The following is a 25192-nucleotide window of genomic DNA, read 5'->3' on the forward strand; positions in this document are numbered from 1 at the left end:
GAAAAAACAAAGATTCATTATAAAACAAAAAATATGTTTTCAAATACTATAAACACTACCTCATCAAACATGTCACGTAGATATGGAACATCATTAAATTGGTCAATGTCTTCAGATGCATATTGAAACTTAAGATTTCTTAAGCTTGACATTTCCTATATTCAAATTATCAAAGTTTCATTATCATTGTTAAATTTTAAAAATAAAAATAAATGAACATTACCGCTTGTAGTTTATGGTATAAGTTCAAGGTTTTGTTTGCTCTTTCTTCTTGACTTATCATAAATAGATTCTCAAGATAATGAGCCCATCTCACCATTTCATCACATGTGGTAGGAAGATGACGTTTTTGGTTACACTAATCAATTAAAAAAATGTTAATAAATACCATTAGGGAAATGTAAATAACAGCAACTAGTAATTTTTTTAAAAAAACTTACCATTACACAAGGGTCAATATGCTGGTAAATGTCAGCATTGTCTTCCTGATACACTGTCAGAAACTAAAAGGCACCAAAAGGATCCAACATCTTTGCAGTATATCTTTCTCCTTCTATAAGGTTTATTTCAGTAAAATCTCGGTTTTGTAAGAAGTTCTATTACCACTAAACTGCAAACTAAAATATAATTCAATCAAGTAAATTACCAACCTAGTTATAACAAAGTTCAAAATGTAATTTATTAAATTAATAATCACTTGGATGGAGTACCAAAAGTAACAAGTACATTTGCGTAGTAAATTTTCAGTAGAACACTACCGTCAGAGAATTCATTGATTCTCGTGGCTTGGAAAGCTTGTGTGTTGAGGTTGACAGCATCTCGTACATAATAGCTTTCCAGACTAATATAATGAATTAGTCCCTCTGACATGCTACAAAGACAGAAAAACATTTTAAAAGGCTAATGACATAGACATATATTTGCATTTAGAGGATCTACATATATAAAAAATGTCTAAATTTTTTTGGAGATCAGGATTAATATTTCATTGTTAGATTCAGATATTATTCATTATCAATTTTGGTAAGAAACAAATTCGTTTTATTTTTTATTTTTTTTGTCAGCAACAATACATAATCATATTAGAATAAAATGAATGGACAACATAAGCATAAGACACTGGGCCCAAACTTTTATTTTGTATTTTCTTCTTAAAATTTTTGTTTTACTTTTAAGTTTTAACTGGACTTAAAAAAACACATTTGTTAGTTCCGAATGAGCCCTAAATGGACATGGACCGGTCCAGTGCATGGCTAAGATAATTGTGTCACTATGGGTTTAAATGCTCAGTTCCATGACTTGGAGAAAGTGTCACATTTACGCAAGTGGCTAAGGGATCATGGTGAAGCCAACACTCAATATAACTGGAGCAATGAACCTTGGATTCGAATTGCAGATTGACTTGGATATTAAACTGCCTGTATAAAATTAACATGCTATTGGTTGTTCATCTAAACCCAAGTGAAAAAGGATGACTGCGTGCGTCACTAGGTAATATTCAAGTTACTTACACTTCTTTGGCATTTAGGTAATGATAGAGATAACGGAGTATCTACTTTAGGTACGCAAGACTAATGTCCAGAAAAATGGATACAGTGACTGTGTGAAAGTCCAGGCATATATGATTAATTAAACTGTTTGTAAATAGCCTATTATGAAACCGATATGTTGTATCAGATCATAGTATTATCTAAAATGATTTGCTTTCTTGAACAAAACTTTCTTACAAAAGAATCGTCCATATACGAAAAAGAATAAAAGAACAGTAGCCAAACCAAAAGAGACAATAAAAAATAAAGGAGATAGAGCTTACATATTAGCAACAGTTATATAACCATGTTCTTCCCTCTGTGAAGCTGATTTATGTTCAATGATGTGATACAGATGAAATTGTGTTCTTGTCTTCTACAAAGTTTCTCTACAAGCACTATTAAGATCCAGTCAATATCTTTACTGTCATTCAACTTGCTCTCCAATTAGATCTAGACCAACCAGTAAGAAGGATATTCCCTGAAACAAGAGGAAGTAAAAATGGATTCCTTGAGCGGACAAGAGACTTCGAGTTGCTGCAGTTAATAAAAGAAACGCTAGTGACAGCTCCTTCATATAGATCCTATTGTGCTTCTTCTTTGTCTTCTTATTGGCACTCTTCTTTTGAGCTTTTTTCTCAGCCTCTGTTTCTGGTGCAGAGACGCCTCTCTGGTGTTTCGTTTTCTTTCCTCCTTCGTTTTCAACTAAAGCAGCCAGATCTCCCTCTGATGAACGCCCTGATTTCTTTGTAACGACCCATTCATATGCACTTCCCAGCTGAAACAGACCCGAGACCATTGCGTTGAACTTGGTCACAGACATTGTGTTCTCAAAGAGAAGGTATGGGACAATAAAGGGAAACGATTTCGGAGCGGGAAGGATGTTGAGGAAAGACATTGTGGCGGGTATGTAGCAGACAACCCAAGCAGGAAGCTCAGCCTCAGGGACAAACATAGTCATTGGCAAGATGATACAAAAGAGTGTGAAGGAGTAGAAGGGTAAGATGAGCTTCCTTAGGAGGAAGAAGAGGAATATCAAATTAAATTTCTTCCCTATGCTTATCTGCAAAAACAAAACAAAAAACACAACCGTATCAGAAGACACTAGCTACATGTCATAAACGACACTGTTTTAAAGGTTTGTGTGACCTTTGATTTAATGACAGCTGGCAAACAAAGGCGAAATAGTTGCATCGGTCCTGAATGCCATCGGTGTTGTTGCTTTCTGTAAGCTTCATACGATTCAGGTAATTCGCAAATGCACTGTGAGAGAAAGAGAAACATTAGAGCTGGAGGAACCAAATAATAATAATAATAATAATATTTGATAGAATTACCTCAACATCGTTTAGGAAAATGAACTTCCAGCCATGGAGGTGAGCACGGACAGCAATGTCCATATCCTCGACAGTAGTTCTCTCGAGCCAACCACCAGAATCTTCCAAAGCCTTGATCCTCCAGACACCAGCTGTCCCATTGAATCCAAAGAAATTCAAGAAGACACTGTTGACTTGCTGTTCAACCTCAAAGTGAAACGCCAAGTTAATGTTCTGTAACCTAGTCAACAAGTTCTCCTCCTTGTTCACAAACGACCATCTCGCCTGCACCAGACCTAGCTCCTCATTGTCCTTAAAATGAGGAATTGTCTTTTTGAGAAAATCTGGTAAAGGCTGAAAGTCAGCGTCGAAGATAGCAACGAACTCGTAGTCTTTGACGTAGCTACAGTTCATTGCAGACTTGAGGTTTCCAGCTTTGTAGCCTTCTCTGTTCACACGGTGACGATACACAATGCGTGCACCTTGCTTCTGCCATTTGTGAACCTCTTCTTTGATCAAACTCTGCGTTATGGGATCATCAGAATCATCCAGAATTTGAATCAGAATCTTCGTTTTTGGCCAGTCTAAATTGCACACAGCCGCAATTGATTGCTGATAAACCTGTCCAAATTTTTAAAAAAAATTAAAAAGATTTTCTCATACGATCATACCAACACTAATGCACCGGATACCACTAATGCTACCACTAATGCACCATGCACCGGATATCATCAAAACTCAGCAGTTAAGCGTGTTTGGCCGAGATTAATAAAATTTGCCAAAAAAAGAAAAAAAGATTTTCTCATGCAAATCTGGTAATGAAATGTGTTTTGGGTTTACCTCTTTCTCGTTACACATGGGAATCTGAACAAGAACCATTGGAAGGAAGCAACCGGATTCTAGATCGGAGATTGGGGTTTTGGGAACCGGTTTGATTTTCTTGAACCGGATCCAGAAACAGCCTAGGCAGAGGATGAGTCGGTCAAGGCTTTGAATAAGGAAGAGGACGATGCAAGCGTCAGCGAGAAACTGAAGCGGAGGAGCAAGGTAGCCAACACGAAGCAGCACCCAATGAGTGTAAACCCAATCGAAGAAACCATAAGGCAACTGAAGCTGAAGTTTCGGTGCTTCGAAATGCTGCCATCCTTTGAAATACGCAGCCGTTTCGAAAGCTAGAAGCATTAGTGAAAGCAACAGAAACACTTTCAAGCACGTGTACAAGAACCTCGGTTTCGATTTGATAATAACAGCCGGGGAAGACGAAGTAGAAGAAGAAGAAGACGAGATCTCGGTGTCTGTACGGCCAGCGGCGATACGACGGCGTACGGCGGTTCCGAGAGCGATTAATGCTGAGCCGAGGGAGGTGAGACAGCCTGCGGCACGGTGGGCTTTCAGGAGGAGGACCCATGTGAGCTGTCTCGCGTTCTTGTTCCGAGATTTCTCACGGCGACCTTCCACGAGAAAATCTTGCTCGGACGGTGATTCGAGTTCCACCATTGACCAGTTGTTAGGGTTCTCCATTTTGACCACGACCGGAGTGCCTTTACGGTTGTTTCCTTTCGCCCACCATTCAAACTTGGGTGCCATTAGAAGAGAGAGAGGATAGTAGTAAGAGAAAAGAAGGGATGTTAAAGAGCTACAAATCGGATCTCATTGCCAGCAATAAGATCAAAGCAGAGACACGTGTATTACTTGTGGAAGAAGATGTAATGAAGAGGAGAAAAGAAAAAAACTCATTTCCTGAAAGACTCGATTCACAGGTTTCAAAGAAAAATGAGGAAGTTTAAAAGACGAGGAGAGAGAGACGACAAGAAAGTGGTAACAGCTCAGCACGTTCTTTTTGAAATATTTTTAAAACAATATACAAAAAAAAAAATTAGCCAGAAGAATATATAGAGAGAAACCACACCCAATGGTCAAATTGTTTAATATTATTCCCCCGGATCGATTAGCTCTTGGAAAAAAAAGGCAACGGATAATATGATAGGTAGTGATTAAAGAGCCTGTTTTGACACAAACAACAAAGATACGGAAAGGAGCGGTCTTTTACCAAATTTATTGGCCTTCTTTTTCTTCTTTCAGAAACTCCACTCTTAAATCTCCAAACATTGTGTACAATCGGATCTTTGGTTATTCCGCGTGTGATAACTAACCATGATATAGGAGGATCCACCTCGAGTTAATGATCACACGCGAAAGGAAGAAGGATTGGTAAAAACTAAAAATGAAAATATCGTAATAGTATCGAAACAATATCCGCAAAGACACCGTGGGGATGAAGAAAGTAAAAATAGAAAGAAAATGGATTTGAGATTAGGATTTTCTGTTTTTACTGTGATTAAATCTTAATGCGTGGAGGAGACAGAAAGAAATGACCAAGTCTCTTGTTACACCGTTCATTTAGTAGTTTGCCTCCGAATAGAGTGCTTTTTGTTTTTCTTTAAACCTTTTCACCCATTCATTCTTTTGGTCAAATTTTTATAATTATGTAATAGTTTCTCTAGAGTTTCTTCTCGTTAATTCGTATTTGTTACAACCTTCTCAATCTAATCCTTATTAGGCATGGGAAAAAATAACCGATATTCGAACCCAAAACCAACTAGAAGTAAACATTTCAGTTTGGACACAGTTATTGCAAAATAACAGATGGGGTTTTGTAATGAGCAAGTTTGAATATCCAAACTCAATCGATTATATCCAAAACCCGAAGCTCGATCGTTTGTTATATCTAGACGACTCCAGGTAAATCGTCTCAGGTTAATTTTGCAATTGAAAAATAAAATTTAAAATTTTATTTTTTCTAGACGATTTATACAGAAGTCGTCCGTCCGACGATTTACATGGAAGTTGTCCAAAATAAGTAAGGTTTGATATGAATCTCAGAATAAAATTATGGACGACTTTCGTGTAAGTCATCTAGAAAAAAAAATTTAAAAGTTATTTTTCAATTGCAAAGTTAACTAGACACGACTTATATGGAAGTCGTCTAGGTATAATAAAATGTTGATTTTTTAATTTTCTACTACTAATAAATTTATTAACCTGAGACGATTTACATGGAAGTCGTCCATGAAAAGTTAAATTTCTGATACAATCCGGTCAAATGCAAAACTAACCCGGTTACCCTAGATTACTTACATGGAAGTTGTTTTGAATTTTTTTTAACAAACAAAGATGGACGACTTCCATGTAGTCGTCTCTAAAAACACATTCAAAAGTCAATTGCAAAACTAACATATGCATTAACCAGAAGACTTCCATGTAAGTCGTCTACAGCTAGACGACTTACCCAAAAGTCATCTGGGCGAACAAATCTGAAAAAAAAAACTGATTTCACAGTTTCAACCAATGAAATAACTTGTTTAGCACACTGAAGTCTTCTCCAAGCACCTAGAATCTCAAACAAAAGTGACACACCAGGAATCGTAAGTTTCAATGGTTCTATGAACCATAAGAAATTTAGATACAAAATCTTGGATTTTTTTTTGATGAATATGGAGAGAAAGTGAAAGAGATGTTGTTTTTTGTTCATAAGAATTTAGAAAGAAAAAGTGTAAATCTATTTAAGGTGCATTAAGAACTTCAAATTGGTTGTTCATGGTGGTTGGTGTATTGATAGCAATGATAATTTTGAAGATCTTGAGGTTGAGAGAGCAAAAAGGTAATTTTCGAATTAAAAAAAAACTAATGGTATTTTCATGAATAATATGAACTTTAGGAAAATAGAACAAAACAAAATTCTAAAAAAAACATGGGTTAATTTTAGGGTTGACTTTGAGTTTTGAGTCAATTTTGCAAATAGTTCAAAATTTAATAAGAAAATTTTAGCAATTACTTCAAAATATTTTATTCATAAAATAATAATAAATGTTAAATAAATTTATTAGTAGTACTTATATGACTGTATTTTCAAAAGCTAATGTGAGCAAAAAAAAAAAGTACAGTTCTCTAATAATATTATATAATTTTGTGATATTTTATTTTTTCAATGAGTTTTTATTTCTAAATATTAGAATATTTTTTTTGAATTAAAAGCAAACTAAAAGGGTAAAATGACAATTGATTGTAATAGTTTTTATTCATTTAAGGTTTCTACGTCATAGTCTTTATACGAATTATGCTCACATTAATTTTATTAAGATAATAATAATAATAATATAAAAATAATATGAGTCTGTACATATTGATGAAATAATAATAATAATAATAATAATATAAAGATTTAGACAATAATATAATATAAAGATTTAGATTTTTATAGTTTTATTTTTGTTTTCTTAAACATGTATATCAATACTATTAATTTTAGAACATGACCAGTTGATATGGGTTAGGTCCAATTTAAAATATAACGGTATTTAAAATATAACTACCTAAAGTAAACTATTACTAGATATAACTGCTCCACATTCTATACTTCTTATTATGTTCGAAAATATAACCGTCACATTCTTATTAGTTCTTTGCACGCTACTTTTTAGTGTTGACCATTAAGATTTTTATCTCAGGCAGAGATATATGGACCTTTCGATCCATGATTCAAGAGATTAGTTATACCCAACATAAAATGATAGATTAAATATGTATATTTATGTTTAAAAAATATTAAGAAAATACTTAACTTCAGTTTTTAGATTTTTATTTTCATTTGACATATAAAATATCAAAATAGTTTAGATTGTTTAAATGTTTTTGTAACAAGTTAAGATTTATGATATCTGAAAAAAACTATCAAAATATAAAAATATATAAAATATTTATTTATGTAACGTGAATAATAAAACTAAATTTAAAATTCAAAGTAAACCAAAAGTAAACATTATTAATAAAATATTGATAACAAAACTGAAAAACCTAACTTCCTTATCAAAACTTATACATAACAGATTTTTAAAACATAATTAAAAACTAAGAAGTAAATTTATCTATTGATTCAACCAGTGGTTTAACCGGTAACCGGGTTCTGGGTTTTAGTGATTAATACGGGTTTTATTGGGTTTTTAAATATCAAGACTTAAAAATTCATAAATATTTATATGTGTTATGTGAATAATAAAATTAAACTTCAAATTCAAAATAAAATCAAAAGTAAAAAATTATTAGTTAATTGTCGATAACAAAACTAAAAAAACCTAATTTTTTATTAAAAATTATACAAAACAGATTTAAAAGACATAACTAAAAACAGGAAAAGTTATATATTGGTTCAACCGGTAACCGGTTCTGGGTTTTAGTGATTTTCGCGGGTTTTATATGGTTTTGAATATCGTTTTTTCACAAAACTCAAACCGAATTTATCTTGGATCACCGAGTTCATCGGTTCAATCCAGATCGGGTTTTAACACACTGAGTATGATACTTTAATTTTTGGGTCAACTTCGAGTCGAATTTTTTGGATATGAACATTCTTGACTAATTAGGTTAGGTAATTTTCAAGAAAATATAATATGTTGAAAATTATAGGAATAAAGTTTAAAATAGTTTCTAAAATGCATATGACACAAGTATATAGTTATACAACTTGACATATTTAATATAGTTACCAAAACATATATTTAATTAAATTAATATTAATTATAAATATAATTACAAAAACACAAATATAAAAATTAAGTTTTCAGAAAGAAAATAAAACAAAAATTATACCCGCCCTTTGAAAGGGTGGGTCATTATCTAGTTATAAGTTAAATTATTTAACGTATATTTTAATAAGTTCGATAAAGATTTATTCTAAAACTCTTAAGAAATATTGTTAAGCGTAATTGGACTTATGGAGTCCATTAAATATGTACATATGTAGTACCAAAAAGTATGTACATATGGAGTTGGAAAATATGTACGTGGTTCTATTCTAAATAGTTACTAGTTGACTTTTCCGTATTCATGAATAGATGTCAGTATTTACAAAGTATACATATTATGATACTTTATTAATATTTTTTAGTTTTAAATATTTTTATTTTATATTTTAACTAACATGTATAACTAATTTTAAATAATATTATATTATTTAAATTAGGCATATGATTTTGGATATATTGTATCTCGTTGGTTTAGTTATTATTTGGATAAATTTGATAATATCTACTTTACCTATTCAACCATAATGCTTTTTTCTCCAAAAATAAAAAGATTAACTTTTATATATTTTATTTAATTGAATTTGATTCATGTTTTAGATTTGTAAATACATTTCTATGACTATACATAATTTAATATATGTTGTTTTGGAAATCAAACAGTAAAAATAAACTAAAGTATTGATCAATTTAAAATTAAATACACAAATACAACAACAACAGTTTCTTGAAACCTCACACATATGTATAAATTGTACAAAATCTTGATTATAGTTGGTTAATATCTTTATAAACATTATTTGAAAATTTAATCTTATATTTATTTATTAATATTTTGAGTCGTTCTATAATCTATATGTATACAAAATATTACAATAAATAATACTATATTTATTTTTGTTAAATTTTTTATTTTGGATATAAAAATTTGTATTTGTCCAGTAACACATTTTTGGATGTATTGTGTTACATATAATCCTTCAAATTAAAGTAAAACTATTTTAAATCTAATTCATCCAGTTCAAATCAGTTTGTATTCATTGTATTAGTTTGGTTCTTTTTTTAAATATTAGTTTGGTTCTTCAACTTAGATATGTAAGTATATATTTATTTTGTAAATAATTTGGTATTTGATTACTTTAAAATATAAAAAGAATTAACTTCCAGATACTTTTTTCTTACTGTTTTCATTTTTTTGTTCCTTCTTCAATGATAACAAGTTTCTTCATGAAGACTATGTAAAATGAAGTTCTGATAATTAAAGTATGATGTTATAAAAAGTAAAAAAAAGAAAAAAATAAGACTGTTTTATTCAATAAACATATCTTAGTTTAAGTTATTTGAATTTTTTTTGTGTAATAATCTGCGAAAAAGTTCGATTTAAATCAAATACTTATTGCTTTTAATATATATTATGTTGTTTAAGATTATCTTTTAAAAGGAAAAATTATTCATTGAATTTAAAATCAAGATTATTTTGTGGAAACTTCCTTTTACGAATCACATTATATATAAAATATATTTTTATTTTGAATTTTTAAATTTTTAAAATTTTAAATTATTTTATTGTACAGGTTATTTAAAAAAAATATAAATATAAGGAAATCTAGATAAAAAGATTTTTTTTATTATTGAAAAAAAATATTTAATTCATCAAGAATACCATTTTAAATAAAAAATTAATGTGAACGTGACATTTGATAAACTGATTTTCAAATAATATTATAGGAATATTAGAATATTATAGATTACGGGATTGGTTTTTTTATTTTTTTTCGGATGATTCCAACCTCGAAGACCAGTTTTGTGGGTGGGTATCACAACTTGGTTGATTTCTACTGCTCACGAAGTGTGCATGTGATTTGCCACTAAATCCGGGTCGGTTCTAAACACGTACCTAAAACTTTATGAATGTAATTTCACATTTTTCTAAAATTATAGGATTTTTTCTATTGTTGTTATCAGGGCCGTCTTTTTGTACGTGCAAGTGGAGCGGTCGAACAGGGTCCAAAATTTTAGAGGGTCCATAATTTTTCTTGTTTTAGTAATACTTATAAATATAATATCATATTATTTATAAAAAAAACCTATAGCTATATTTAAATTTAATTTTCGTATTTACTAAGCAATAAATATACATATAATTAAAAATTCGATTTTGTTAACATAACTAACAAAAATGCATTAAGTTAGGAGTTAACTAGCATTTATATCAATTATATATTTTGGAAAGTAAAGAATAGCTGTTGGTGATATCCGATGTAAGTTTAGAAAGTTAGTATTTTAATTTGATTTTGTTTAGGAAATTACTATTAATTAGTGATTATGAATAGGAGAGAAATATATAATTTTTTCACCAATTTTTCCAAAAAAAAATATAAGCAAAGACATAGAAGAAAGACTGCTCTAAGTTTCTGTGGAGAAGATAAAAAGAAGAATCTCCAAGTTCGTGTCTGATCAAATCAAGAGTCTACAGCTTTTTCCTTTTTGTCTAACCACTATCCAGGTCCTATTGACATTTTGAATTATTTGCTGCGTGCTAATTCTTTTCCAAGTGCTATTATTGCCTATATAATTTTACTAACTATTCCTGTAACTGTTGCATCTGCAGATAGAAGTTTTTCGAAACTAAAATTGTTGAAGTCATATCTGCGGACAACAATGATACAAGAAAGATTAAATGGGCTAGCGATGATTGCAATTGAAAATGATATTTTGGAAAAAATCAAGTTTGATGATTTGGTCGATGACTCTGCATCAAAAAAAGCTAGAAAATTGGCATTATTCAGATGAAAAAAAACAGATTGGTATAGTTACTTTATGTTATAGCAATATTTTATCAGAAAAAGCATATAAATTATTTTAGGTTATTAAAAAGGACCCTATTTTTTTTTTTGAACAGGGTCTAGGAAGGGTTTGAGACGGCCCTGGTTGTTATAAGGATTTTTTTTATAAAAATACTATAAGTAAATTTTATTGTGTTAAACTTATTTTAACAAACTTATTTTTAAATACATAATGTTGTTCAACAAAATATGTTTATAATCAACCGTATGTTGGATTATTGGTTTAGCTATTGGAGTCGGTTTCATTGTGGATTTAGAAACTTATTACAAGGTCGATTTGAACAAATTCCCGAGCCATTCAATTAGAAAGTTAGTTTCGTCCACCTATTAAACACGACACATTCCACAAACCTGTTCTCAGATTTAATTTTAAAAATCTTCCTTCGACAAAACCATATTTATGTGAGGTTCTCCTTGTTTCCTTAGATACCGAAAATATCCATGTTATCTTTGGAATAGCTGGCACCCAGTGAATGCATCGAGCCCTGTAATCTCCGGAGTAGCTAGAATCCGATACCATTCTCAACCTTCACAAAACCATATGCTCGTTTATTGTTGTGGTTCCGATTTTTATTTAATATTAAACCGTTAGTTAATATCTCAAAAAGGTATTTCATTAAATTATGGGATTCTTTGACATGTGGTAGTTAAATATATTATATTATATATATATAATATTATATTAAATATTGTATATATAATGTAATTGTTAAAACCAGGGCCGTCTCGGATTATTTATGGACTCTGTTCAAAAAATATTAACGGTATATGTAACACATTGGTTTTAAAAGCTTATAACTTTATTTATATATATTTGACATATCTTTTTTTGAAATTATCAGATCTAAATTTAGTATTATGTCTAAAATTTTAAAGTTTTATATCATAACTTTTTTTTAACGCTGATTTATTATGACATTGCAATTATGAGAAAGATTACAAAGACAATTCGACAACCGACAAACTATCTGCCTTATGAAATCTACACCTAACTGCATCACCTGAACCGTCCTATGAAGATCCACTCCTGACCCGATTTACTTGCACCATGTTGAAGATCTCTTGCACGCCTTTCTTCTGTTGTCTGCATTAATAAACCGTTTTCTCTGGGATTTGAAACCTGGATTTCTTGAAATCTGTAAGAAATTGCATAGTGTGGGGTTCGAACCCCAGACCTGGGTGTAAAAGCCTTTAAACCTTAACCATTATATCATAACTTATATATTTATTTCAAAAGTTCTCAATATTTTTTAATTTTTCAGCTCGGATCCTATTCGATCGCTCTATTTGCACGTGCTGTTAGACGGCCCTGGTTAAAACAAATAGAAGAAAAGTTTGTATCAAGAATTATTTTTGAAAACCTTTTTGAAAAAAATGTTTGTATCAAATTAACTCGAGAATGTCGGTGTGTAACACACCTACAACACAACGTGTATTCCGAAGATAAATTATACCTAAAAACGTGCAAACATTACAAGTTCTATTATGCTTCCCATGTTTGCAATATTTTTATTTATTTATTATTGACTTTAGGTTTATCAATTATTCTTTTTCTGGGACATTAATTTAAAGAGAATTTGGAGCATATACCCCCAAAATGGAACATTAGTTAGCTATATGGAGTTGCTCAGAAGAAAAGTTAGCTACAATATAACTTTTTAAAATTAATAATCTATAAATTAATATTTTTATAAATTAATATAATTTTATAGTATCAAATTGAGTTTTTGGTTTAATTAATATCTCGATAAATTAATAATTTCTATAAATTAATAAAAAATATAGTTTTGGTATAGTCCTAATATTATTAATTTATAGAGATTTTACTGTATATAGAAAAAGGATGCTTCACAAATGTACATAATTGACTAATCCATGTATGCCTCTATAGCTAGAATTCGGCGGAGGACTGACATTTAGATATTGGTTGCCTTTGAGCAATCATCAAAATCTATAAAAATACCACCAATGATATTCTTGATGCTATTGAGGATGATGACGTTCAGATAACTCAAGGTCTTCTTTCAGAAAAATTGTCTGACATTGCTGACAAACTGGCATTGTCAGGAAGATTTGCTCAATACTAATTATCTTGACGTCAATATTATTAAAGTTGAAGCATGCCCTATTAATAATAGTTATATCCAAGTATTTATTTTTTAAGAAATCACTTATTATTCTCTATATAACTGTATCAAATTGAATAACTGTAATACTATTATATTAATAGAATAGATATATAGTTAACAATCTACATTCATAAAATACCTTTTATGAATCAATATATATTTGTAACTTCCTGCCCACAATTCTCTGCACTCACCGCATCTTTCCCATATGACTGCTTTGCGTGTACATAAAACGGACATATACATATACAATAATTATTCTTTCATGTTGAGTTTTTAACAAATGTAGATTGTTAACTATATATCTGTTCTATTAATATAGTAGTATGATCAATTGATAATAGTTGAGTCCAATTTTAAAAATATATAGAACCTATAAATATAACTACAACAACCTATATATAATTGTTTATATGCCGAGATATAACTGTAACAACAACAAAAAAGATCCATAATGATAAATTTTTATTTTTTAGGAATATCATATTTTTGTACTAAATTACTAAAATAATACATTATATACTAAATTTGCCGCAAGCTAAATATTTGTTGATGTTAGTATTATTATGAGAATTAAAAAGGTCCACCTATCATTCTAAAAAAAACTAAAAAAACTATCATTATAGGTTATTAATTTTGTATTATTATATGAAACTAAAATTTTGTTTTGTATCAATACTATTAAAGTTGAAGTGTGCCATATTGATAAAAGTTCAGTCCAAAAAATTTATGTGTATGTAACTATTTGAGTGGTAAAGTATATATATAACTACTTTTGACTTAGTGGACAATCAGAAATAAAAGCCACGAGTTATAATTCCAACTCCCTTTTAATAACCGTTTGGTATTATCAACAATTTTTTTTTCTTTTGTAAACTTTCCACATGAATTAAATTACAAAAAAAACTTTTCACATGAATTTTAATCATTTGTCTTCAACCATATATTAGACGTGTCCACTATTATATTCACCATTGTATTTTTGGTAACGGGTTTAAATGGATTCAAATAAAAATATATTCATATAAATTCTTTTAGTTTAACGGATTTTAAATAGGTTATTTAATTAAAAATATTTATTAAATGTGATTTTATTTAAAATTAGTGAAGATAATATTAACTCATTTACATGTATACATATACTTAACAAAATATATTAAGAATTACTTTTAAATATTTTTCAAAAAAAATATTTGGTTTTCTGATATAATACTTTAAGAACCGTTCGAGTATATAAAGTATAAACCATCTAATAGAGTATGACACTTTAGATTTCAGGTCGATTCCAAATCGCTTTTTTATGAATGTTATTCACTAATTATGTTAATTAACTACTAAGAAAATATAACATTTTGTAAACTTTAGCAATAAAGTTTAAAAATAATTCTGAAATGCATATATCACAAGTGTATAGTTATGCAACGTGACATATTTAATATAATTACCAAAAATTATTTATTCTATTAAATTAGTATTAAACACAATTTATAAATATTTTTTTAAAGAAATTAAAACAAAAAATATACCCGCCCTTCCGAAAGGCGGGTCAAAATCTATTTTGAAGTTAAAAGATAAAAATAAGTTTTACTAAATTGAATTATTTTAACATAAATGGTTGAATGTAGATTGGATCACAATGGTCTTTGGTTTATGGTTAGGCAATATGTATAATATTGGTGGTATTTTTATAGATTTTGAAATCTTTTTTTTTTTTAATTTGACATGTATATGTTTAGTGAATATCTAGTAGTTTTATTTAAACATTTTTAAAGTTTTTTTAAGTTTAAGGAAGTCTTTTTCGCTATTTAGTTAGTTATTTGATTTTAGGGTCAAAAAGACTTCTTTCTCATTTATAAAACTTTTTTCTGTATCGAAAATATTTAACTTAATTGAATTTTTTGTCTCATAAAAAGAAAATTTACACATTCTCTTTCTCACTTTCAAATGGCTGCAACAAAATGTAATTTTTTCTCACATTAAAATTCTCCAACCTCTTTCTAATCTCTTTGAAAATCTAAACACCAAACTTTATATCTATTTCTCATTTTTTCTTATATCTTCTCACTAATTTATCTTTTTTTGCAGGTTTTTCATTAGATAGTTCTCGTCTTTCACTTCTTCAAAGATAAATCTATATATTTTGGATATGTAATTTGTGTGTTTTATGTGTTAGACTCTAAAACGCTATTGATTAAACTTAATATGACTTTTTTGTTTACTTTTAAGCATCAAATTCATTTTTGAATTTTTGAAGTTTTTCCCTGTTTTGAAGTCATTTGAATGTTTTTGAACTTGCAGGTTTTTTTCAGATCTAAGATAGACTTTGAAATACTTCCCATGAAGTCTTTCGAAGTTTTATGCCCAAAGTGGTACAAATTTTGGATATGTATTTTGTGTGTTATATATATTCGATTTTTAAAAGTTATAGATTCAACATAATATGACTGTTTTATTTATTATTTAAGCATAACAAAATTACTCTGAAGTTTTCTCTGTTTTAAAACCATTTGTATGCTTTTGAATATGCAAAATTTTCAGATATAAGTGATAGAAGACTCATGGAAGACTCTCAGAAGACTTTATAGGAAGTCTTCTAATGCATTTTTTTTTGAAAACTTCTTGGGAAGTATTCACGAAGTCTTATGTCCAAAGTGGTACACGTTTTGGATATGTATTTGGTGTGTTTTATATATTAGATTATAAAAAGTTATAGATACAACATAATGTGACTATTTTATTTATTATTTAAGCATAAAAATTTACTTTCGAAGTATTGTCTGTTTTGAAGCCATTTGAATACTTTTGAATATTTAGATTTTTCAGATCTGAGACAGACTTTGGAAGACTTCTGAGAAGACTCCCGGGAAGACTTCTTGTGAAGTCTTCTAATGTATTTTATGCTATGACTTCCCACGAAGTTTTCAGGAAGTCTTATGAAGTCTTATGCCCAAAGTGGTACAGACGGATGATTTCAAGTGGAGTCCAAACTTATCTATGTTGAGGAGTAATATCTAGCTCAATGTGTAAGAATTTTGTTCATGGTTTGTTTTATGATTTGTATGTGTACTATTTTAGTTGTGAATTCTTTTGTAGACTTTAAGAGATGTTAATCAGAAGAATTTGGTAAATATGTTCATGTTTTGCCAAAAGTACTTGACATTATTGAAGTTATGATACTACCAAGAATTTTGTTACACCATTCTAACCACTCATAACAAAACAAAACAACATAAAAACTTAGTCAAATTTACTAAAACTAAGAGATACGACTTCTCAAGAAAACTTTGTCAAATTCACAAAAGATTAAAATTGAATTTAAGTGAAAATTTAAATTTTAAATCTCATGGATGTTAAAAATTATATCTTATGATCTAAAAAACACATTAAACTATATGACTTGATATATTTGAAGTTATTTAACACTTTTGAAAATTAAAAAAGAAGTTACTTAATACTCTTGAAAATCTAACCTAGAAGACTTCTTAATAAGTCTTCTCTGATTAACTAGAAGGATTAGTAAATATGAATATTTGAAATCTCATAATTATCACCAAATAAGTATGAATTTCATCTAGAGCCCCAATATTGACTAATATACATTAATTAATAAAAAATATTTAAAATCATTTTAATTGTAGAGTTATTGAAAGTTCATTAAAATTTGATGTAGAAGACTTCCTAAGACTTCTACATCAAATTACAAATTTTGCAATTACAAATTTATAAAGGAAGACTTCTAGAAAAGACTGCTCTACAACAAACATCTTGAATAGTCTTTCTTTGTAAATCTAATATATTAAAACTAAAGTACAAATTTGAATTAGCCCTAAGTGTTCCTCAATAATTACAATTATATGCCATTGAATTAAGTAACATAATAATATTAATTATTTTGGAAGTAAATGATATAATCAATGTCATTATTGTTCCACAAAATATTCCTAAAATCAATGTCTTTTTTTCCTAAAAATCAATATCATTCACGCTAATTTAACTTAGCTTAAGGTGAGCTTAATTAATTTCAATCACACTAACCATAAATATATCAATCTTTTGATTCTCAGAAGTTTTCTTAACTAACAAGAAATTGTACTAACCTTAATATAATTATTATAAAATCAAGTTTAGAAAATTAAAAACAAGAATACACCTTTGATATAATTGATTCTACAATTATATCAATCTATCATTTGAAATATGAGAGTTTTTATTTTAATACCATCAAATGAACAAATTCTTTTCATATTGGTACAAATCTGTACAGCTTAATCTTAACGAACCATAATCAAAGAATTAATAGCCATTTATAATTCTATCTTTAAAAAAAAAAATGATGTGATTTATGAGGTAGACTCTGAGTTGTAAGCAAAGGAAAATGAAAATTTTCACTTAAAGTTAGTGATAGAGATTCTTTTCTCTTATGCTTTTCATTACCGCTTTACATAATATACAAAATTTACACAATATATATGTTATATATTGTAAATAAAATCTTTAGTTATTTTCATATAAACAAAAATCAAATAAAAATTATCCACCAACATTGCTAATAATGTTACACAATATGCAAAACTAAGTTATATTTTTTAAAAATAATTTTGTTATATAAACAAAATGAAAAGTTTACATAAATAAAAAATATACCCGCACGGGTGTGCGGGTCAAGCTCTGGTATCAGCTTAATTTTGAATTTGAAAAAACCTAGAGAATACAAGGAAGAAGAAGTCTTCTAGAAAAGTTTTCTCTCGTATACATGTTAGTTTTGTAATTGACCAAAGTTCTCAGATATTTGACTTTTTTAGAGAGAAGTCTTCTCATTAATATTATTTTTTTACTATTAACTGTCAATTGCAAAATTAACCTACGTAGACTTCTTAGGATAGTGAGAAGACTTCTGATAAACTTCGGTCAATTTCAAAACTAACTTGTTTATTGAGAAGTCTTCTTATTTTTATTTTTTTTTGTTAACAAAAAAAGTTAGAAAAGTTCTAGAGAAGTCTTTTCTAAAAACACTTACAAAAAATCAATTGCAAAACTAACTTATGCATTGACCAAGAGACTTCTCTAGGAGTCTTATCGTTGGAAAAGACTTCTAGAGGAGTCTTCTTTGCGAAATAGAACTGAAAAAGTTCAAATATCATTGTTAGATCTAGTGAAATTCATGTTTAGCTTTTACAAGCTCACATTTCTTCTTAATGGAAATTACTCGCTTGTTCTTGACCATAAATTATGAATTTGAGTAACTCTAATAAGTTTATAGTTTTTGAAATAAAAAATCAGATTTTTGGATGAAATAAGAAATAAATTGAAAAGGAAATGGTTTATGTGTGTAAAAGATAAGGATATGCAAATGTATATGTTGATTTAGGTGCATTTATAGCTTGAAATTGGTTATTCATGGTAGTTGGTGGTTTGATGACAATAGTAATGTTGTAAATAAATGAAGTAGATGAGAATGAATAAGTAAACACTTATTTTCGAAAAAAGAAAAAAGAGTAGTGACATTTTCGTAAATAACTCAAACTTCTCAGGTGAATATGGCAAATGAAAGTTTAAAAAAAACATAAGTTATTTTTGTGTTTGATTTCAAATCTTGTGTCATGTTTGAAAAACCCCTTCAAATAAATTAAAAACAAATAATTTTCTAAACAAAAATGTATTTTAGTATCTTAGTTGCAGAAAACATATGTATTAGATCTTAGAAAAAAGTACAGAAGAACAGAAAAAATGAAAAATCTTTAGACACTAAAGTTATCTTTTCGATTTCGCGAATGTAAATATTTTATAAAATATAAATTCTATTTTTCCAAATTTAAAATTAAATTAAATTTTATTTATTATATATTTACCAAAAAAAATTTCTCTATTCTTTTTACTATTTTATTGTTTATGTAAAATATAAATATCAGTATTCATAATATCATGTATTGAAAATTATGCTAAGTTAGTTATATATGCTTCATTTCCCTTTTAAGAAATAATTAAGTTTATAAGGTATACAATACTAAATTTTAAATTTTTAAACAAATTGTAGCTAATAGTAAACTTTTAATTATTAACTATAAATGTGTGTACATCCTGAAAATATAACAAAATAAATAAATAAAACACTAGCAGTTATTATATGTCTTACTAGGGCCGATCCGCACTTCGCACGAGAGATATGCTTTGATTACTGTTTAAATAAAATATCTTTGTAAATTAAATTGGTGGGTGAGTTGTTAATACAAAAGTAACAAAACTATAGGTCATGTCTTGGATTTTTTTTTCCTTATATACCATCATTATTTTGTGGTTGTGATATTCATTGCGTTTAGAAATTGATGCGTTTAGTTGAATGTGTTTATTGTTCTGGTTAAGTTATTTAAAGTGCTTTTCTTTTCATAGTTATATACATGCACGTTTCCTTTTTTTTTTTTTTGGCGGATTATTAGAAATTATATATTTTACCCTACCATTAAAAATGTTTCATGTATATATAATTTTTTTAAAAATATTATTCACTCTTTATTCTACCTTGATTAGGACAATAAGTTGAATAATGTATCTTAGACCACAAATCTAAATATTTTCAGGCTTATACATTTTTCCTTTAAGTTATTGTTATTTTTATTTCTTTTATACATTTGGCTTAATATTTATATATGCATCCATAATATTCTTAAAAATAATATTTTCATTAACTAATGTATCTATTGCAGTTTTATATATATTTTGTGCACTTGATAAAAACATTTTTGGCCTTGGTGGTATATGTAGTGGTTGAGAACCTGAATGAATATTTACTTTCATAATGTTCTTTAAAATATAATCTTAAATAAGGACAAATCTCTTTATTTTGTTATCTCAAGTTCTATTTATTTTGTTTGAACTTCGATTAGTAATTGAAAGGATTGAGATTTTTGAGTGGTACTGCAAATAAAAGGGTTCAAGATTACTAAGATTGGCACGTGTAGAGATAAGTAAAAAAAAGAAACATGATCTTGTTTCTTGTTTTTCTTTTAAATCCAAGTACAAAGAGGCTTTTGAGAATCATGTGTTTAAATTTTAAAGCTTTGTAAAGTTTTTCAACCATCTGTACAGCAGCAAACCTAAAAGTAGACAAAATAAGAACATTCATTATTGAAGAGGGAGGAAAATGGAGAGAACCCGAGATGTGTTAATCTGATTACTATTGTTTCAAAGTAGATTATTGATTGCTCCAAACCTAAGCTGCTTGATGTTCAAAGATGAGCTAATGTTCGGTTCTGATGAGCCAAAACAATAGACAAATCAGATATTGGATTTGTGTCTTATTTTTTTCTATTTGGCGTCTCTCAAGTTTATGATTCCTAAAATCATCATTCTCCTAATCATCTATGTTTATAAACGCTAGTGATGCTAGGAATTTCAAAGTTCCTAAAACAAATGTTGTAATATGAGTGAAATGTCGAACCAATTCCAAGGGATTCAAAGCACCAAGAATGCAAGTACTTCCTTAATCTAAGTGCAATCGAAGATTTGATGATTTCTAGAACCTAATATGCAATAACTAAACAACAAAAACAGTAAATCAATGAACTTTCTTTTATGAGAAAGGAGAACTCATGGGTATAGGAATTTAGACCTTGGGTGATCAAGCTTCGAACTAAGGATGGCAACAGTCAATCAAACTAATCAACCTTAAGCTTAGACACAATCTTAAACAAACTCTATGTCTAGATGAATGCTCATTTGCTAACATATTTCAGACATCAAATGCCTTTGGCTGAATAATATAAAAGCAATCATTAACAAACAAGTCTATTGGCTATCTTAACACCCTTAACAACAAATGTCTTTGGTAAAGTGTGTTAAGAGCTTAGGAGAGTTGACTCAGACATATCATCGAACACCTTGTGGGTGGGATATGTCTAAAGATCAACTTTTGAGAAGCCAACTCAATAGATGCATTACGAATATTCTCCTAGGCAAGGAATAAGGGTTGATTAATACTAAAACATCCTAGAACTAACTTAATTGAATAAGGGTTGATTAATATTCAGACTGATCATAAACAAAGATGAAATAACTGAAATCAACAGGAAATAAAACAAGAACAAGAGAATCAATGATCAAAAGATGAAATCTCCAACAGTTTTTTTGATGTTTACCAAGTAACAAAAGATAGATCAGCCTCTGGTGGCTTACACAATACTTAAACTTAGGTTTTAGAACAGAAAAACGTGCATACAAATGACTAAAATGCCCCTGAGAAATGTTAATCTTCGAGCTGGAGCGGGTGTGGAGCGACCAGGCGGGGTCGCTCCGGGTGGTCGCTGCGGAGAAGACGAGCGAGCAGTCGAAGTCGCTCTCTCGGGGTCGCTCCAAGGGACAAGGCGCAGCGAGCAGGTGGAGCGGGCAGTCGGGGTCGCTGGCTCGAGGTCGCTCCAAGGGATGAGGCGCAGCGAGCAGGTGGAGTCGCTCCGCATGGTCGCTGCAAAGAAGACGAGCGACCGGCTAGAGTCGCTGAGGTGGAGCCGCTCCAGGATGGTGAAGTCGCAGCGGGTGGTGGGAGTCGCTGGGGTGAGGCCGCTCCAGGTCATGAGGTCGGAGCGACCGACTGGACCCGCTGCACTGAGGTCGCTGTGGCCTTGGTCGTCTCTAAGTCACTCCTTTTGCCTCTTTTGAGTCCCCAATGCATCCCAAATGCTCCATGTGGTACTCCAACACCTGATAAAGACTTATGTATGCAAAATGCAACCAAACACATGCCTAAATCCTATTCTAGATGATCAAAATGCATGCGAATATGAAGATAAAACAATGGAAATATGCAAGACATCAACTCCCCCAAACTTGTTCTTTACTTGTCCTCAAGTGAACTTGCAAGAACCCATAGGGAGAGAGGTTTGAAGTTGGGAGCTCATAGCCAAAAGAAATACTTCCTAACACTCAACTTGACATCCTAAAGAAACATAGCAAGTAGCAAAAGCACACTATCATGTTATACTCTAGCTTCTCTAGGCCTACCAATACCCTTATGCCTTTACACAAGATGCAATACTCATCAACCAACAAGTCTTCCTAACCAGCTCTCACATTAATTCACACACACACACACAAGGTGGATTCTCACAAATGGGCACATGATCTCAATCATTTGGCTAGGTAAACAAATGGTCTAAAGTGAATGAAGAGAAGGGTTCAAATGCATCATTTTAAAGTGGTTATCACTCAAGAACAATGAGCTTGATCATTACGCAAAATTTATCTAAGATTAGAAGCAACTCATGCATACATGGATCCATTCTCATCATTCTACCCTTTTCCTAAGTGATTTCAAGTTCTACCCCTATTCACTTCATTTCACAACCCAAATAGCAACTCATTTTCATGACTAACCCAATGAACAAGCTATTTCTCTTTACTTAGCCTACTAGGGACAATTTTTGCTCAACTTAGCTCTTCTACTTCTCTTTTCCCTTCCCCACTATCTTATTGATTCTTTTTATCATTTTTTTTTCTTTTTTGTTTTCTTTTTCTTCCTTTTTTTTCTTTTTTTTTTTATAGGGGGAAGGAGTCAAATAGCACAATCTAGAGTTTTCTTTTCTTTTCATTCTAAGGTCCCTAAGGCTTATCTTTCTCAACTTTCTCACTACCCAAACCCAAGATACAAACTCATTTAGGACATGCACCCAACCATCATCCTAGAAGCTAGCTCAAATAATGATCCTATGCTAGCAAGAGGTGAGAACAAACCCATGTCGCCTCCAATACTCTCAAGATTTTGCACATGACAAGCTATCAGAAAAGGCCTCACTCAAGCAAATCAATGTTGGCTTCAAAGAAAGGTAAGGGCTCAAGGGTGAGGGAGTTCCATTTGGGTTAACAAAGAGTGGTACAATGGACAAAGATAACCCAAATGTGTATGAGAACCATGATCAAGTATGCAAATGCCCATAAGTGAGAGAAATTAAGTTCATTTAAGCCTAAGTTCAGATTGGAGCTGGTTTTCAGAACAATGTCAATGACAAGCAAGCACACAAGTTTCAAGAAGAGTTTTCAAGGCTCGAAGCGTGCAAGGCTTTAAAGAGATGCTTAGGCTACTTGATATGCTTAACTAGGGTGTCACTTTGATTGCTAAACAAGCTCTTTGCAAGGCATTTTAAAATCATTGCTCCCTATGCAGATGGATGCAACCTATATGAATGCTTCTAGACTCAAACTTAAAGGATGCTGATGCAACTACATGCCTATTTTTTTTGGTTTTTATCGGATTTTTCAAATTTTTTTTTTTATGCAAATAGATATGTACAATGCATGGACTCAATGCAGGACCATCAAAGCAAACATGGTTAAATACTTGGTACCTCCCCCAAACTTAAGTCACACAGTCTCTGTGTTATTAAGCTGAGAGAGATACCGAAAATAAATCCTAAAAAACAAAGAAAAGCTAGTATATACAAGAGAAGGTGACAGAGTACCTCCTATCGGTAGCGAGTAGAGCCAGATGGCTCGTACTCATCGGTGTCAGGTGGAAACGTGGTGTAGTAGCCGCCTGGCATGGTGCTGTGCTCCTCAAATCGTGGCTGGCTAGAGATCTCTTCGATCTCGATCTCCTCCTCAGAATCAGCAAGGGAGGGTGATTTGTTGCCCGAGGAAGAGGGGAGGATGGGTGGATTTCTCCAGCGACGCTGCTGCTGCCTTTCAGTGACAGGGAAGCCAATGGCTGAGGGGTTTGGTGGAGGCTGGGGTACATGGTCGTCTGGGAACTCGAAGTCCGCTCTGCTACATCCCGCAAAACCTCCCCTAGTCAAGACATCAGCTATCTTTCTCAAGATCTTGGATGTTGACTTCGCTTTCTTCTTCGCAGTCTTGCTCATTTCCTTACACTTCTTCTTGAGCTTCTCAATCGTCCTATCCTGAGCCTTGTTCCATCTCTGGAGCCTACTGATATGATCGTGGGCGTCGCGAAGGGCACCAGGGGGAAGGGTTCCGGAGTATGGTGTGAATGTGTAGCGACGCTGCCCATAGACTGGCTCAACGTCCTCATCTTCCACTGGTTCAGCTTCTGGCATAGCTCTCCCAATAGTCTCTTCTGCTTCCGTGCAAGGGCCGATGGGGTCAAGGGACCCATGCTCACGAAGGAAAGCACCCGTAGGAATGATGAAGCTGACACCGCAGGGCCCATTTAGGTTTGTCAGCTCTCTGTTTGGGAGGACCACCTCGGCCTTTTTGCCCCCGATCTTGTAGTGGTAGACGTAGTCACCCTTGTATCTCCCACTAAAGTAAGTGGCTTGCCTCAAGTAAGGAGCATCCAAGAAGATCGGTGTTGTCGCATCGTTTCCCAACGAGATACCCTTGAACTCAAGCAAGGGTGTGATCAAACTTCCAATCCCAATCTTTGGTGAGGAGTCACCGGTGGTCCAAGCCCAATCTCTGTAGTGCCGAAGACGTGCCACAAAGAACCTGACCCATCCAACCTCTGAGTAGAGCTCCATGGAGAAAGGGAGCTGCGCGTGTGTGGCGTATGGCTGAATGGCTGGGAAGAATAGGTACATGTCTTCATCCGTGATGGTGCCAACTTCCTTTCGTGGATAGAAGATATGGACAAGTAGCCTGTGTAGGTAACGCACTGAGGGATGCCTGATATGAAAGTTCTTGTCCTTTCCAGTAGAGCGTTCGTTACCACTGATCAGCTTCCAGAGCTTCTGGGGGAGGTTGTCGGTTTTCTCAGGAAAAGAGTACTGCAAATCTGGAAAACCCATCACTCTCTCGATTTATTTGAAGCTCATGGTGTAGCTTCTCCCATGCACTGTAAATGCGATCTTT

The 25192-nt window shown here is 31.2% G+C and overlaps 1 protein-coding gene across 1 annotated transcript; it reads right to left on the bottom strand.

Moving 5' to 3' along the window:
- Positions 1–1652: 1652 nt before the first annotated feature.
- LOC108845731 (probable xyloglucan glycosyltransferase 12) lies at positions 1653–5078 on the bottom strand. Its single transcript, XM_018618899.2, has 4 exons — positions 3686–5078; positions 2867–3466; positions 2679–2792; positions 1653–2592 (listed from the first exon to the last, which is right to left on the bottom strand). The coding sequence occupies exons 1-4, from the start codon at positions 4430–4432 to the stop codon at positions 1957–1959; spliced, it is 2097 nt and encodes a 698-aa protein (XP_018474401.1). The 5' UTR covers positions 4433–5078; the 3' UTR covers positions 1653–1956.
- Positions 5079–25192: the final 20114 nt, after the last annotated feature.

Source organism: Raphanus sativus, chromosome 3 (assembly GCF_000801105.2).
Source record: "Raphanus sativus cultivar WK10039 chromosome 3, ASM80110v3, whole genome shotgun sequence".
NCBI lineage: Eukaryota > Viridiplantae > Streptophyta > Magnoliopsida > Brassicales > Brassicaceae > Raphanus > Raphanus sativus.